General features: G+C 40.0%; 1 protein-coding gene across 4 annotated transcripts in view; it reads left to right on the forward strand.

Moving 5' to 3' along the window:
* CNTNAP2 (contactin associated protein 2) overlaps nt 1-17,824 on the forward strand; it is a 1,641,691-nt gene that overhangs the window by 1,029,872 nt on the left and 593,995 nt on the right. For all 4 annotated transcript variants that reach the window (XM_008179187.4, XM_065583877.1, XM_042842751.2 and 1 more), the window contains one exon: nt 12,557-12,728. In XM_008179187.4, the coding sequence (XP_008177409.1) occupies nt 12,557-12,728 (172 nt within the window). The remainder of the gene's footprint in view (nt 1-12,556; nt 12,729-17,824) is intronic.

Genomic DNA, 17,824 nt, shown 5'->3' on the forward strand with positions numbered 1-17,824 from the left:
GAAGAATAGTAATATTTAGCCTTTTCATCTCTGAAAAGCTTTACAAACATTAACCAATCTCTGCTAGAGATTCTTGTGATTTGCATTCTTATGGGCTTTATTAATTATTGTAGGATCTGATCTCCTGGCTCCTTTCCCCCACAAATTCTATTGGGTGAAAATGCACTGACAAGACTGATGGAATGCTATTTCAGCATCAAAAATGGCAGCTGCAGGTGCAAGATAAACACCACTGAAATATTAGGATTTATTTAGGTGTCTCATAGAGTGTAAGGGTAGAAGGGACCATTGTAATCATGTAATCTGACCTTCTGTATAACACAGGCCATAAAGCTTTTCTGAAATAATTTCTGTTTAACCTAGAGCATATCTTTTAGAAAAAAAAAATCTAATCTTAATTAAAAATTGGCAATGATGGAGAGAATCTACCTTAACCTTTGGTAAATTGTTTACTGAACCTGAAGCTATAGCCCAGGGGTTGGCAACCTATGGCACGCATGCCGATTTTTGATGGCACACGGGGTGGGCTGAGCCACTCAGTCTGCCGCCGGTCTGGGGTTCCCGCTGCTGGCCCCTTGCCAGCCAGTGTCCCACCGCTGGTCCCACTCAGCACCCGCTGCTGGCCTGGGTGAAGGAACCCCAGACTGGCAGCGGGCTGGGACCCCAGCTGGCAGGAGCCAACAGCCAAAACCCCAGAGTGGCGGCTGGCTGAGCCATTCAGCCCGCCACCGCTCTGGGGTTTCCACCGCCGGCTCCTGCCAGCGGGGGTCCCACAGCCGGTCCCACTCAGCGCTAGCTGCCGGCCTGGGGTTCCTTCACCCAGGCTGGCAGTGGGCTGAGACCCCAGCTGGCAGGAGCTGGCGGTGGAAAGCCCCTGCCGCTCTGGGGTTTCGGCTGCCGGCTCCTGCCAGCTGAGGTCACAGCCCGCTGCCAGTCTGGGGTTCCTTCACCCAGGCCAGCAGCAGGTGCTGAGTGGGACCAGCGGCGGGACCCCGGCTGGCAAGGGGCCAGCAGCGGGAACCCCAGAGTAGCGGCAGGCTGAGCAGCTCCCGTAGACATTCATCAGTTGTCAGCAAGAAATTGCATTTTAAAAGTATGCGATAAAACCTCTTTCAACTGGATTACTTCCAACGGGATTATTTTTCTAGGAGACTATCTCATCAACACGAGTAACTCCTTCTACCGGCGTTATGCCCTGAACAAAAGACTCTGACCTGATTTATGCCGATATAAATCAGTAGTCACTCCAATGTAGTCACACCAGCTGGAGAATTGGAATTAGGCCTAGCGAACACAGAAGAAGGGATGTTTCCCAAAGAAAAAGAGAGAAAAATAACAACAAAACACAAGACCAGGCACCATCTTGAGGGAGAAGTCAGCACAAATGAGTTCATAAAATGCAAAGCAAATGAGTTGTATAAACTAACAGTGTGGTAGGAGAGAGTTTCACTTAGAGAGAACCCATCATAAATCACTCAACACTCAGTTTTGCGGTGCAATTTAAGAAAATATTTTTCATATCCTACTACCTGCTGCTCTCTTTTCCACATGGATACGTGTTTGTACGTACAGCAGCTTTGCAGAATTCTACTCTTCTAGGGCAAGTAGGTTTTTTAAATATCAGATATATCCTTAGTTATTTTTTGTCAAACTTTATAATAAGGCTAAGTATTACAATGCAGTTACATAGCAATTACAATAAGGTTTTGCTTTTCAGTGTGCATTACTACTGATTCATATGATCAAAAGCTGACTAGATGCTTGATTTACTTCGTACCATCCCATTGGTGTTCTTAATACATATTCTGTTGGAAGCCAAGTATGGAAAATACAATGTACTAACACTGTGACTTTTCTCAATGCAGTTTATAATTACATTGTAATTACACTGTGTTTTTTGCTGTGTAATTAGTTAGCTTTTAAGGTTTGATCATTTTATCCATTATCCTGAGAAGAGGTAGGCAACAAGTGTGTTGCTTGGGCTGCTAAGTTTCATGACAGCTCAGTCTTGCCAGGCTGCTGAGATTGCATACAAGACAGAGAATGACAGCTTGGAGTAGGGTGTCATATGGTCCTATTGCCCTGAACTGAGGATGTTTTCGCTACAGACCTTCTAAAAAACGTTGAAATGTATTACCAGCACGCGAAGCCTTAAATTAGAGTGTACACATGAAGACTCGGCACATCACTGCTGAAAGGTTGCCGACCCCTGCTATAGCCCCTTTCTGTGCATAGACAAATATATTAATAAATAATTATGCCGGTAATTAAAAGAATACAAAACAACAATTAGCAATCAAAAACATCAAGCGGATACTACCCAGGTGCACAATCAGAATTTTCCTAAGGAGGGTGCCCAGAACTCTCTCTCCCCCTGTTAAAGCCCCAGCCACTCCCCATCCCATGGCCCTTAGTGCCAGGGCCCCATGCTCTCCCCACTGGACCCATGCTCTCCCCGCTGCACACTTCCCTCCTGCTGCCCCAGACACAGCCCTGTGTTTTTTTTTCCCCCATATCACCTTGTACCCAGCTCAAAGCTCTTCCCACTGCACCCAGCCCTACAATCTCCCCATCCCATGCTGAGCCCTGAGCTTTTACCCAGAAAGGCAGTCGGTCTGAAAAGCACCATTCCCATCAGGATTCAGGCAGTTCTGGGAGTCCCAGACCTCGTGCTCCTTTTGCCTCTCTACATCTCAAGGAAGCACCAAAAGCCCAAATCCAGTTCTCCCACCTTTCTGGGATACCCAATACCCTCTCCTCTGCCTTTCTCTGGAGGGGATAGGGACGCCCGGTGCCCATTGGAACCAGAAGGACTGCAAAGGTGTGGGGAAAGTGCAAGCAGGCACACGGGGGCCAATACCACTCAAATTAGGCCCAGCCATCGCTCTCTCCTGACAAAGAGGTGGCCAGGCCAAATTTCTCATTCCAGCCAGGAGGGTGTCCTGGGTCTCCTCCTTCCCCCTCCTCTTCATTGCACCATTGACACTACCTCAAGGATTTATTTCAGTACACCCCAATGTAACCCATTCCTGGTTAGTCATGTTGTAGATCCAATCCAATATATCTCATGAAAAATCTAGAATAATCTGTCTATGCTTCTCATGTTACATCATCTTTCACTCCTCCCACTAAGAAGACATTGACAAATACAGAACAAAATTACTTGGCATCTTATGAAAATGCACAGTTGGTTGAAAAGCCAAATGGGGAGTGTGACTGCTAGTCATGTCAGTCACCCCATCTGTGTGGCAGTCTCAGATAATACTTGCCCCTCCCAGATGTTGCACATCCTTTCAAATTCTAACACGAGTGATTATATACTTAACTCTGTGACAGCCAGTGAAACTGTGAGTAGGGCTAGCTGCTTAAAGTAATAATTGACCCTCAGACTAGTGTTGTTGAACCAAGTTTCATATTTCAGCAATATTACCAGTAGGTCTCTGCTAGATAGAGGCCTGAATGATGATACTGGAATGCAGACTCACCTAACCATTGTCTTTCTGTAAACATTACGTTGTGTGTTGTTTGGAGTTCTTTTTCTTAGGCCAATTTTGAGATGTAAGCCAGATCTCCTCTTGATACATACATTTTATCTTTTGGATAAGATTGACTGAGATTTTTTTTGTAGTTTTGTAACCTGTGAGAGACACATACTTGTATTTTGTGTAAGTTTTGGTTTTGGTTCTCAATGGAGATGCAGTACATGAATGTCTGAAGAACTGATCGCAGGTGATATATCAATGAGGAAGCTGAGATGTGTCATGAGTTGAGTGAATATTTCCTGGAAGATATTAGGATACAATCATCCAGGTGGGATTTATGGTGCCAGGATCTCCTCCAGAAGATATAGATCGCTATGGAATTTTCCAGCAAGCTTCCCTCTTATCTCGTCAGCACTATTTCTTTAAGAAGAAGAGGTAGTCATGCTTGAATCAGTACACAGCAACAGAACTTAGAATAAATAGACTTTCTGCAGCCCACTGTAAGTAGTTATCAGTTCCTAGTCTGTGTTAGCCAATCCCTCTGGCCAGTCCCAGATGTTCTTCTTCCTAGAAAAGAAGACCAATTCCTCAACAGGCTTACAAAGCCAGTTAATTATCCTGGTAAATTTTTTCTTCCTTAATCTGTAGTAGAATATTTATTCCTATCTAATTTATTCTCTTAGAAGGATCAAGCCTTGTGTAAGAGGATCCAACTGCAGTCTTTCTGGCTTCCTAGTGTCCACACTAATCCCTTCTTACTGCTTGGGTGCCTGTGAGGTGTATAAATTGCATCACCATTGTCCCTGTTCTTTTGGTCCAATCATGGACCAATTGTGCATTAGATTGGTCAACATGTAGCCCTTGGGACCCTGTAGCCAGGAAGTGAGGTGTTCAGTTGGGGGTTGGGCAATTATGACTCTCTCCCTCCTGTCTGAAAATTACATGCCCACCCACTCATATGTAGAGCAGTTGGAGAACAGCTGGTTTTGCTACAAGTTTATGTAGCTGTGGTGGTAGTGATACTGTTTTTGTGTTGCAATAAATTCTGCACTTCTCTATTTGAAGGGCAATATGGGGTACAGGTTATTTATTTTCTGAGCTTCTGCAATGCCTGTTTTCAACTTGGTATTTGCATAGGTTGTTCTTCCTGGGGAGAGGTGGATTTTATTTCTCAAATCTGTAACTAGGAGACTGTGTGCGTGAAACACACCTGGTGAAGATGGGAGGGATGGGGTGGGTTGGCCTAGTGATAGTTCTGCTCCCTGCCAATGGAGAATCTTTTTGTGATTTCTGATGGCAATTAATTAACGTAGGCTGGGTGGACCCTGTGATCTTTCAAATCCAAGGATTATGTAGGTGATCCTTCTGTTTGTCATGGCTAGAAAGGGAGGTATGTGTTTTGGTGATTGGCTCTGACCGGGTTTTAAGAATACTTTTGTAATAGCCTGGTATTTAGTTTATGCATTCAATAAAAGTCATGGCCTATCTGCCATTCTCTATTGACATTTATGATTATCCTTGTTTTGGGATATTCCCAGTAATGGAATATTATTCTAGTCAAAGCTTTCAGTTAGGAAAGGTGTTTGGAATTCAGCCCTACCGGGTAATATGTCCAAAGGGCTGGACTTGGAAATGCAGTTCGACTATGCACACCACAGATCATAGTGGGGAGTCTTTAAATGACTTCCACTCCCTTTACTTCTGCCACTTGCTCTCTGCAAGGCTGGTTCTTCTCCGCTGGGCTAATGCAGCTTGTAGGTTCTAATTTACACCAAGCTAAAACAGCCACAAAGACCCAAAAACACAGCTGAGGACGACCCCAGCAATGCCCCTTTTCATCTGGTGACCCTCGCTTTCCTCCTCTTTACCAACAGTCTAGGGGTATGATTGTGTTGGCTGTACCTTATTAGAGGATCACTGGAGTGATTCTCCCCAGCTTCAGCGCCTGATTATGATGTCAGTGTAGTGCAAAATGGCCACAATGTACCAGAGAATGTGGCCCATATTGTGTTCTTGCAGATCAGCAATGATTGCCTTACAGTGTTCATAAGAATTAGACAGAGGTCCAGATCCTCAACTTGTGTAAATCAGCATAACATAAGTCCCCAGTGCTGCTGCTTTTTATCATCCGATAGTTTTCTTCTCTTTTCTTGTTTTTGTGTGGTTTTTTTTTTGTTCTGCAGAGATGCACTGAGATGAAAACAGAAGTCACTCAATTCAGTCCTTTTGCAGTTCCTTTAATTGAGCTTCTTTAATGCTGTTATAACAGATAGTTTATAGTTTTCCAAGTTTCTGGTCTTGATCACACATCACACACTGAAGACCTGATTCTGTTCTCAGTTACACAGGTGTAAATGGATTGGATTTCAGTGAATTTGTTTTGGATTTGCACCAGTCTAAGAGAGATCAGAGTCTATTTTCCTTTCTACTTTCTATTAACTTGTGTAACTCCAATTGTTTTTTTCTCTTGAGTACACGCACAGCCACACTGAAAAAAATTATATTTAATAATGCCAAAAAAAAATAATGGAACATTTTAACTGTGAATAATACCTGCATATATCAGATACAGCTTAACTATCATTTAGCCTCTGACTAACATGGTGTTGCCTGAAAAACAAATAATCTAAGACTTTGTTTCCCTCTCACCATTCTGGAGTTCACTGGGCCTTTTGATAGAATTGCATTGTCTTTACTTAACTTTTGTTAGACACCAAGTTGCAGACACCATGGAAATTAAAAACAAAAACAAAAAAACCTACTACTAATTACTGGCAGCTATGAGAACAATCGCTTTGTTTTATTGATTAGTGGTTTCTGTGGGCAGGTGAGCCAATCAGTGCCACTAAGAATATTGAATGCCAGTTAACCTCCTGCATTGTCTAGCTTTGAATCTGACAGTTGCTATTTTTGAGGAAGAGACTTCATTTTTTTTTTTATTTAAAAAAAATGTATTCCAGGAAAATAGACACCAAATGCCATCTGCACATGAAATCAGCCTGTCATTAATTTAGAAATTAAAAACAAATAATCTAGAAATAAGCACTCCATAGCAAAGTGTTGACAAAAGCTCTAGTAGGGGGGAGGGAGTATCACAAGAACTTTTGTGGAGTCTCTTTGAAAAAAATAGCACTTGCATTATACTTCAAAAGGCAACCAAATTTTTTACATAAAATGCAGAATGAGTTCTACTCACATATTCAGAGTATAATTTCAAATATTTTATTTCATTCTTGGGCCACATCTCAGCTCCGAGTAATACATCAAATATTTGTAATTGTATGTTGAATGTAAGTATTTGTTAATTCCTCACTATACCATGAATATGAATCTATGTTCCTTAGACTGCCTGGCTTATAAATGTCCTAATTTAAATGGTTCCAGCTATGCTATGAAGTTAGAATATCAGTGATGTGGGGGGGAGTAACTTTTGTTGACACCTTGGCAGAGCTATTGCTTTCCATCTGTTGGTAACTTCCAATCAACTAAAAGTGACATTTAACCTCAAGGAACCTGAACTAAACCCTCTTTACTGAACCCCAGACTTCGTGAAAATTTAAATCAAGATCAGGACCTGGATCCAGATTTCCAGCTCCTTCCTATTTCTAACAGGCCAGAATGAAACTCTTGACCCAGACTCCCCTGAACTATGGGGAAAATTCGGGTTTGTTCCATATCTGACCTTTGCAGCACAAGCCCATCTCTTTTTTTCCAGAAGGGGTAGAAACTTAATTTAAAAACAATAAGATACTGAGTGTGGTGGTGGTGGGGGGGGAGGGGAGCTGAACAAAATAAAATACAGAAAGATCTTGAAAATGATAGAATATGTATCTCTACTAGATTTTCAGTTTGTTTCTGAGCATAGCTAAACATTTTTTTAAAGAGTGGATATCCAAATTACATTTTGTATGCAGTCTAAATATGTATATATTCTTCTTGTCGGAAAGAAAATCTATAAAGCATTGTCCACATAATGTGTGCACTTGTTACTTGGCCTTTCTCAGTGACAGCACTGCTATCAGTCCTGGTTATAGAACTTGATTTAGTTTTTATTTCAATGTGGATAGGATCAGTAAGTAGATCATGTTCTAATACTGGAAGTCTGGAAGGTGAAAACATTTGTTTTTATTGTTTGTGTTGCAGTAACACTCACAAGGCGCTAAATGGTTTCCAGGAATATAGTAAAGTACAGTCCCTGTCCCAAAGAACTGGGATTTTCAAAGTTGCCGTAGAGATTTAAATGTCCAAGTGCCAATAAAATTACTGGAACTTGGACATCTGTATCTCCTGGGCAGTCACATAGTCAAAGAAGACAAACGCTATATGAAGAATGGAGGAGAGAAATATAACAAAGCCTTATGTGCAAGACATATATAGATAGATATAGATATGACTGTGTTTTAACCCTCTCCCACACCCTTTGTATGTTTTTGTATAATATAATCTAAATGTCAACTATACACAACTCTCCCTTTACCTTGCTGTTACTAGCTGAAAGTTTCTTGTTGGCATCATGGTAGTAGTGGATCCTGATGTGGGATTTGAATGAAAAGTTGGTCAAAGCCTTATGGGCAAGTTCAAGGAGGATGTGCAATACATAAAGGGAAGGTGTGGAAATTGCACAACAAAGATGGCTATTGGAGAAGCAGACCTATGGTAAAATACTGAGAGGCCCTTGGGGGGTGAGGATTTGTGTATATAATTACCTTCTTCCAGAATTATTATTATCCTTATTATTTATTTGTATTGCAATAACACCTGTAGGCCCCAATCAGGATCAATGTCAGGATTTATGCTAGGCACTGTACAAACACATAACAAAAAGACAGTCCCTGCTTTAAGGTTTTACATGATGAGCAAGCAGCATGGAGAGCACCAAAGTATCAATGAGATAGTTATGATTGTCATCTATTCAAATTTATGGGACTTTGGCAAAAATTAGAATCCAAAATTGATCAAGCCCGAGTGTAGAATATTGTCATGGAAGACTAGAGAGCTTGTTTTATGTGGTCAGTTGTACTGACTCTATTGTGATGCAAATGTTTTCAGCTGCTGTGATATAAGGCTTTAGCGCTCTGAAACTGTTTTGGACTACTACAGCAATGGTTTTGTTAGGAAACTCCAAACCTTCTAATACCTATCCTTCTCCAACAGGGGGCAAAAGCTAACAATTTCTTTTTAAAACACTATTCAGTACAAGTCTAGTTGGGCATCTACTAACTAGTGACTTAGACAACTGCCTCCATTGAGTTTTACCTTGAGTAAACTGATTGCAAATATTCATTTGAATGATTTTCAATCTCAATGGAATAGTAAATCTGCATTTTTGGGCCTTGACTGTCTATACAGATGAAGTTACTGAGTGGAAAACAATTTCTGCTTCACTAGAACCACCAGAGGGCAGTCTGAAAAGAATGGGAATTTTGGAGTTCCGTGTAGTGAAATCTTTTTGTGCTTTAGTGTTACAGTAAGATGAAGTTTAACTGTATTAGACATAATAATAATAGTGTTTAAATTAGTCAGACATAAAAACAGCTTCATTATTAATAATTTAGCTTTTTTTTCTGTTTTTAATCAAGCAGTGAGTGGGTTGACTTTGAGAATGTTTTTAAATGATACATTTCCTTCCTGAAAACATCCCTAAATGATTCTGGAATAATACATTATCTGCTGTAGTAGATTGCTGGGCCTAATCATGCAGTCATCACTCAGTCTTTACTGAGGTGAAACTCCTAATGATGTCAATGGGGCATTGCCTGAATAAAGATTGACTATGGGCTGCAGAATTTGACCTGCTGTTTTTATTAGTATTTGAATATTCATCGTGTGATCATTCTTCTTTTGGCTAAATTCTTTCCTTTGTACCACAAAACATCGCTGACTTCACTGGGCTTGCATGAATTCAGCTAAGGGCAGAGTTTGTCTTTTTTGTTATTAACCTTGGGTTAATTTAATATTCAAAGCAGAAGAGTAATATCACTGGCTTGAGCCAGAGGTAGCCAGGGCATAAAGTGCACCTGGAGAAAGGGGTTGAAGACCCAGAAAATTCTACAACTCCACCAGGATTGCTGAGGAGCCACATTTTAGTGTTGCCTGGGGAAAAGGTCTCTGTGATTGGCTCCCCCTCCCCACTCCCCTGCCTCTTAAGGCAGAGAAGCCATTGGGAGCTGCTGAGTTCTGCCCCTCCTCCCCCAGGAGCTGAAGCCCTTCTCACATGAGGAGAGGAGAGATAAGAGAGCAGAAAGATCCCAGCTGCTCAAGGCAACTTTTCCTCCTCCTCCCCTCCTGTGAGCATTGGCTCCTCTGCTTCTCTCCCGCTTTGCAACACTCAGCCTGGAAAGGGGGATGAAAAACAACTAGAGCTGAAGAAAGACCAAAGGTGAGGCTGGGGCAAGGGGGGACGCTGGAGGGGGCAGAAGTCATGGAGGGGCAAAATTGATTACAGGATAGGCAGATGTGGTGATACTTTCATTTCTGTCAAAAATAGATCCTGCACTTTTAGCACTGGATGCTGTGTGAACAAGCCTTCCCACACAGCCCTCCAGTGCACCTCAACTCTAAACAGCCACATGTTCTGCCATGGCAGGTTTTGGGTCCTTGCTAAGGAGAAGTGATACCAATCTTCCTGATAGTTTAATGGTATTAACAAATAGGGAACTAGACTGAAACAGCCCAAAGGTTTCCCTTAACATCAACCACCATTTCAAACCTAGCTGAAGAAAGCATCAAGTATCAAGCTTGCATGGCCAAAGGATAGACAGGATGACTTACTTTTTTCCATCTCTAGATTCTATGATGCATCATAGGAATTAGTCCAATCATTTGAGGTGTTGGAAATTTTATCATTGGCTCCAGTTGGAGCAATATCTGTACATTGTAATCAGACGAGGGTTGTACACAACACTTCTCTCTCTTATTCAGCACAACTATTTTTATCTTCATTTTGACCATAAACAAAATATAGAACAAAATGGACCACACATCCCCAATTACAAGGATCTATTAAAGAGAAGAAACGAGGTTGAGCTATGGGAGTTTGAGCCTAGAAATAAATAATTCAAGGTTCTGTTCCCACCTCTGCCACTGTTTTGCTATGCAACATTGGAAGTCTCTTATTTTATCTGTCTTGTGTTACTATTATCTGTAAAATAAGGTTAATTATAGTAATGACATATGGATGTTTGAGGCTCAATGAGTTATCCATAGTGCTTTGAGATCCCTGATAGAAAGGGCTACATAAGTACAAAGCAATCATCATTATTCTATAGTGCCTTGCAGGTTGTTGTTTTTTCCTTTAAGAACAGAACTAGGTGAAGGGGTAAAATGATCAAATATTTCAAGTGTTGATCTCTGGGTAGTTTTCAAGGTTTCATCATATTACTGTATATCTCCAATATGGCATACCCATAATACTTTTTAGAGAGGAACAGATATGAGCTTGTACTATGAACAAGGAAATCTGACAAGAATGCAGTCTATGATAGGCACCACCCTCCCACCTCCAAAGGATTATATATACAATGTTCTTTGATCGTTAGGAGAACATGACTAGAACTGTGTCATTTTCACAGCTATTGTGGTTTAATGAAAAAGTTTAAAATTGGCCATTTGGTATGTAAAATATATTAAAAAGTGGAAAACATAGAATTGAAACTTTCTACCAGTGTTTCATTTCTTTACATGAGTAGGGAGGGGAGCTGGGGAACAGAAAGGTGAGGATGGCAACTTGATTGGACTAATCTGGACTGTTCTTGGGCTTTCTGAGGCTATCATCAAGGAGTATTGGGGGGAAAAGGAGAAGGAAATCACAGGGGGCCAAATCCTTAGCTGGTGTAAATAAGCATAGCTCCTTTGAAGTAAACAGAACGATACTGATTTACATCAGCTGAAGATCTGGGCCTTTATTTCTTTAAGAATGTATTGAATAATTTCTAATGCCTTCATAAAGTATTGTTTGGTTGATCCTGGCTGTTAAAATGTGTGTTTAGGAAATATGAAGTTGCCCTGTAATAATTGCCTCCCTCCCCCCCCCCCTGAAATAAAATGCAACTGCAATCATGAGCAGTTTTCCTCCACATCCTATTGTTATACCCAAAGGAATAATTTTCCCTGTAAAAATATATTTTTGCTGTATCACAGGCTGTCAAGTAGGCTCCACTTTGATTGAAAAAAGGAACTACTTTCAGAATGCAACCACTGCAACCTCAAAGGCTTTGTGTGGATTGTTGTGGGGGGGAGTGGCCCTTTTAGTGGCCTTGTCCTGGGGGGGTTGGAGAAGGGAGATGGTCAGGAACAGGTGAGGCATTACCTGAGTAGGTGGGTGGGCCAGTAAGGCTCAGGTAAGCTATTGGCCCCTATGCACCTGGAGGAGGGTATATAAACCTTGCCCCTACAGCTTGAACCCCCTCTCACACCTGCATTCTCACCTCTGTGATTAGCATAAGGTTTGGGGCTGCTGTTGGCATTGCACTAGTCACCTTTTTGGGATTAGGAAGAACTTTATTTGCCTTACTGCCAGATTGGGGTGGGTTTCACAGCTGCTCAAGGACCTGGTTGGGTCAGTCAGGTAGTACTGTGGTTCAAGATCTGACAATTTTGCAGGTGACAGGTGTCTAGTACAGGTACTCATTCCATAGGGGGTCAGGTTCCCTAAGAAATCAGAGCTGGAAGTGACTTAGGAGGAAGGCATCCCCTGAAGAAACCAGGAAATAGGGTTAGGGTTCCTATGTTAGATACAGAGAAGATAAAACCCTCTTTCCCCAGCCCTTTAACCGTCAGAGTAGGAGAGGGTGCTTGATCCCAGCAACAGGCTGGGGACCAGTTGTCTAAGGCTAAAGGCAGCCCTCCACCAAATGGAAGCAATTAAGGAAGGAATCATGACCTGCACTGTACACGTTATTACTGGACGATTCCCAGATGAGCTAGTAGAGTTGCAACTTAATTAAACCTCATCCCTTGCATTTTGTCTTTCTTCCCACATGGCCAGGACACTGTCTTTGGTAACAGGAAAAGTGCAGCTTTGAGTTCTAACATCCACTGAAGTTAACAATGCTCTTGCTTTCTCTGCTCCACAGGGTTCCTTACACAAACAAATGACTCGGATCGTTCCCTGCTCCAGCTCTCATTCCAAGGATGCATGCAGTTTATTCACGTGGATGATCAACTGGTGGATTTGCATGCAGTGGAGCAAGGCAAACTGGGAAGCTTTGCCAATGTCAGCATTGATATGTGTGCCATTATTGACAGGTAAGTAAGGGAATAACCATTGACAATAACCAACAGAGTTTAAAACTGCAGATTCTGAAAGCACACAATCATATGGGGGGGGGGCTCCCTTTTCCTAAAAGCCATGTGGTTCATAGGGCCTCTGTGTGGCCCTTATTGTCTTTTTGGATAGGTTATTACTATTAGAGATGTAGCTGGAAAAGGTAATGTCATATAGTTGATTCTGGTTTATTCAAACACGTAACTGTTTCAGAGAAAAATCTGTGAAAGTTATCTTGGTTTTGAGTCAAACTTTTAAAATCCTATTCTAAGTACTGTGGGGTATATGAGAAATATGGATGTTCCAAGGAGATTGCACTCAGAATCCTGCTGGCAGCAGAGTTATTTGTGAAGCTGTGAGGAGACTCCATTTTGTAGGACTTCATATTGTAGTGGGGTGGAGTTATTTGTGAAGTTTTTAGGGAAGTCTGAGGAATGGATGTTATCTCTTTTATAACATCGGTTTTGTTCTTCTGGCTTGCCATTGGGTGACTATAATATAAATCCAAATTTTACTAAATTTAAAGAGAAATAAAGATCCCCGTTAGTCCAGCAGAGCCAAAATGTGTTAACCTTCTGGGCTACTGCACACCTTACCTATTTCTCCAAGCTTTTCCCGAGGGATTGTTTGAGTTGGGGACTGTAGAATTTTTAGCAGGGTTTTGATGTGGTCATTGATCATAGTAGATTTTAATGTAATGTGGTAAATAATTTGTATGAGTGCATAGAGTTTTAGATAGGACCATTTTTTTAGAAAACGAAAAATAAAGAATGGGTACCTGTGGAATTCTACTTCTTGAGTAAACAAACTATTGGATACATTGCAGTTCATTGTACTGGAAAAGTGTAAGTATGAATAGTCCATAAAGATTTACTTCTGTTTCCTAAACAGAATAAAAGAACCAGTTAGTGTCAGGCCACAAGAGCAAAAATACAGATGATTTAAAGGGACAAAATCAGTGTGCTGGCACCTTAGAGAAACAAGCAATTTCATCCCCAAGGTGAATAAATTGAATCTTGAGATCCAGTATGCTGTGGATGAGCAGTCTCTTGGAACTTGGCTGTAATATGAGGCTTTCCTGAGAGCACTTAGTTCCTCAGAGGAAGATAATGGTGCACATCCCCACACATGTGCATGTAATAAATACAAAAGCTTTGCTAGAATAACGCAGGTTCTGGCACAAAGTAACAAAGTGAGTTTATAATTAAGGCAGATGCTTACTCTGAACCCAGGTCTTTCAAGCACTTATGTATGTTCATTTTTATTGCTATCTGTTTAAAAACATTTCCCATCTTCCTGTTTCCTAGTGAAATAAGGAAAGGGAGCAATGTCTAACATAACCCAACTATCTTGGCCCCTAATGGAAATGGCTGTGACCTCCTGCATGCATTTAGCTCATTTGCCAGGGTGGATAAAAACCGATACTCTTTTCTACAAAAGGAAAGAAATTAAACAGATTTTTTCATTTAAATTAAATAAAGGTTTATCTTTTAAAATGATTTGAAATTGACAATATATGTTAAGCCCTAAACATATTATAATCTATTAAAAGCATTTAAATAAAATACAAAAATAATTAGTAAATGTTGCCAAGTTTTAAAGAAAGCCAAACCACTGATGTAGTGGCAGTCACTGGTTAAGCATCTCGAACCAGAGTCTGTGGAAGTGCTAAGCCAGCTTTTAACAACAGTAGTCTCTGCTGCAGGTGCAGAGAGAGTCTTCATTTCATTTTATTCAACTAGTTCAGTTCAATGACTAGGTCATTCAAAGTTAAGAAACAGATTGGGAGCTGAAGAAGCAGGAAAGCTTGTTTTCCTCCTCCCATGAATATGAATAAAAACAAGGTGTGAGAGGGTGAGATCTTCTAGATAGAAAATCTTGAAGGATATGGTAACCAGAAATAATCAGCTCAATTAATTTACTTCAGATAATGCTTCATTTGTTTAATAAATCAGTGAATTTTAAATGCAAAAGATGGATAAACTGTTTTTATGTATCCAGCATATTTAATATCAAAATAGAATGCTGTTTTATGCATTTTCGATTGAATTTGACTCTCCATCCAGAGCTTAACACATAAATCATAGGTTAAAAAAAATCTAGTAAATATCATTCACCATTTTGTAACAAAGTAAAAGTTAAGAATTTGAATAAATGTAAGCTTATCTATAGAATTGCTTAAATAAATATTTATAGATATAGCGTATCCTCCAGCTTAGCAAAAAAACCCTCACCAAATTTAGTGTTCAGCTTATATTTGGTTGCAAACCAACATGCTTCGATTGTTCACTAATCAATCAAAACCAACCTTTTTAAAGAAAATTACTAAAGTACAGATTCAAAACATTAATAAGATCAATTATTTAAATCAAAGTTTCCTGCTGATTTAAATCATGATTAAAATCAGCAACTTAAATTGCTTTGATTTAAATCAATCCACCCTAATTGTTAGTCTGCTCTGAAACTGAGGGTGTTTATATAATTTTGCTTTTACAGTTTTGCACAGCTTCCAGGAAACAAATGTTTGTCCATTTCTTTTCCAGTAGTATTCTAACAAAATTTCAAAGTGACAGCAGATATTCTGAAAAAGAAAAGGAAATAAGATTTATGCTTTTTGGACTTTCAAACAGCCTAATTTTCCTTGTTGGCACATGAGAAATATGTATGTTCTAGAGATGGAAAACCATTTTAATTATATTTTTAATAGATCTGAAATGTATCTGTGCTTTAGAATATAGCCCTTCATAGTTTGAGTTGATTTGTTCTGTTTTTTCAGTGTGTGATTTTTGGAAATAAATCTAACCCCTGAAGAAAAGGATGTGAAGAGATCTGTAGCTTAGACTTTCAGGTTTTGTTTGTTTTGTGTCCCAAGCTGGTGCGTCTACACACTGGTTTATAGATGGATAGTGATTTCATTTACCAGTGTAAATAAATAACTCCTCTGAAATCAGTGGAATTACACTGGGATGAAATGATTGTGAAATCAGAATCATGCCTTTACACTGTAAACTGGAGGAAAGAAAAATAATTCAGTAATAGAAAAACATTGGGAGAAAGGGAGTCAAATGATTTTTTGGAAAATATGATGTAAGGTTTCATGTGTATAGGGATATATTACTGACCATTTGACCATGATGGTGATAGTGACTGTGAAATACCCAGTGAGACTAGAAGGGGTATAAAAATAAAAAATTCAATAATGATGGGGGGTTTCAACTATCCCCATATTGACTGGGTACATGTCACCTCAGGATGGGATGCAGAGATAAAGTTTCTTGACACTTTAGAGGACTGCTTTTTGGAGCAGCTAGCCCTGGAACCCACAAGAGGACAGGCAATTCTTGATTTAGTCCTAATTGGAGCACAGGATCTGGTCCAAGAACTGATCATAGCTTGACCACTTGGTAATAGTGACCATACATAATATAATAAAATTTAACATCCCTGTGGCGTGGAAAACACCACAGCAGCCCAACACTATAGCATTTCATTTCAGAAAGGGGGACTACACAAAAATGAGGAAGTTAGTTAAACAGAAATTAAAAGGTATAGTGCCAAAAGTAAAATCCCTGCAAGCTGCATGGAAACTTTTAAAGATACCATAATAGAGGCTCAACTTAAATGTATACCCCAAATTAAAAAACATAGTAAGAGAACCAAAAAAGTGCCACAGTGGCTAAACAACAAAGTAAAAGAAGCTGTGAGAGACAAAAAGGCATCCTTTAAAAAGTGGAAGTAAAATTCTAGTGAGGAAAATAGGAAGCAGCATAAACTTTGGCAAATGAAGTGTATAAATATAATTAGAAAGGCCAAAAAAGAATTTGAACAACTAGTCAAAGTCTCAAAAATTAAGAAACAGGAAGCCTGCTAAACAACCATTAGGGCCACTGGACAATCGAGATGTAAAGGAGCACTCAAGTATGGTAAGGCCATTGTGGAGAAACTAAATGAATTCTTTGCAGAGATCTTCACAGCTGAGGATGTGAGGGAGATTCCCAAACCTGAGCGATTCTTTTTAGGTGACAAATTTGAGGAACTATCCTAGATTGAGGCATCATTAGAGGACGTTTTGGAACAAATTGATAAACTAAACAATAATAAGTCACCAGGACCAGATGGTATGCACCCAAGAGTTCTGAAGGAACTCAAATGTGAAATTGCAGGACTACTGACTGTCGCTTCTAACCCATCATTTAAATCAGCTTCTGTACCAAATGATTGGAGGATAGCTAATGTGACGCCAATTTTTAAAAGGGCTCCAGAGGTGATCCCGGCAATTACAGGCCAGTAAACCTGACTTCAGTACCAGGAAAACTGGTTTAAATTCTAGTAAAGAACAAAATTGTCACACACACATAGATGAACATAATTTGTTGGGGAAAAGTCAACATGGTGTTTGTAAAGGGAAATCATGCCTCACCAATCTACTATAATTCTTTGAAGGGGTTTACAAGAATGTGGACAAGGGGGATCCAGTGGATATAGTGTACTTAGATTTTCAGAAAGCCTTTGACAAGTTCCCTTATAAAAGCCTCTTAAGCAAAGTAAGCTGTCAAGGAAGGTCCTCTCATGGATTGATAACTGGTTAAAAGATAGGAAACAGGGGTAGGAATAAATGGTCAGTTTTCTGAATGGAGAGAAGTAAAAATTGGTGTCCTCCAGGGGTCAGTACTGGGCCCAGTCCTATTGAACGTATTCATAAAGGATCTGGAAAAATGGGTAAGCAGTGAGGTAGCAAAATTTGCAGATGATACAAAACTACTCAAGATAGTGAAGTCCCAAGCAGACTGCAAAGAGCTACAAAAGGATCTCACAAAACTTAGTGACTGGGTAACAAAATGGCAAATTAAATTTAATGTTGATAAATGCAAAGTAATGCACATTGGAAAACATAATCCCAACTAAACATATAAAATGACGGGGTCGGGTCTAAATTATCTGTTACCACTCAAGAAAGAGATCTTGGCGTCATTGTGGATAGTTCTCTGAAAACATCCACTCAATGTGTAGCGGCAGTCAAAAAAGTGAACAGAATGTTGGGAATCATTAAGAAAGGGATTGATAATAAGACAGAAAT

The sequence above is a fragment of the Chrysemys picta genome, chromosome 2, assembly GCF_011386835.1.
Source record: "Chrysemys picta bellii isolate R12L10 chromosome 2, ASM1138683v2, whole genome shotgun sequence".
Taxonomy (NCBI): Eukaryota; Metazoa; Chordata; order Testudines; family Emydidae; genus Chrysemys; species Chrysemys picta.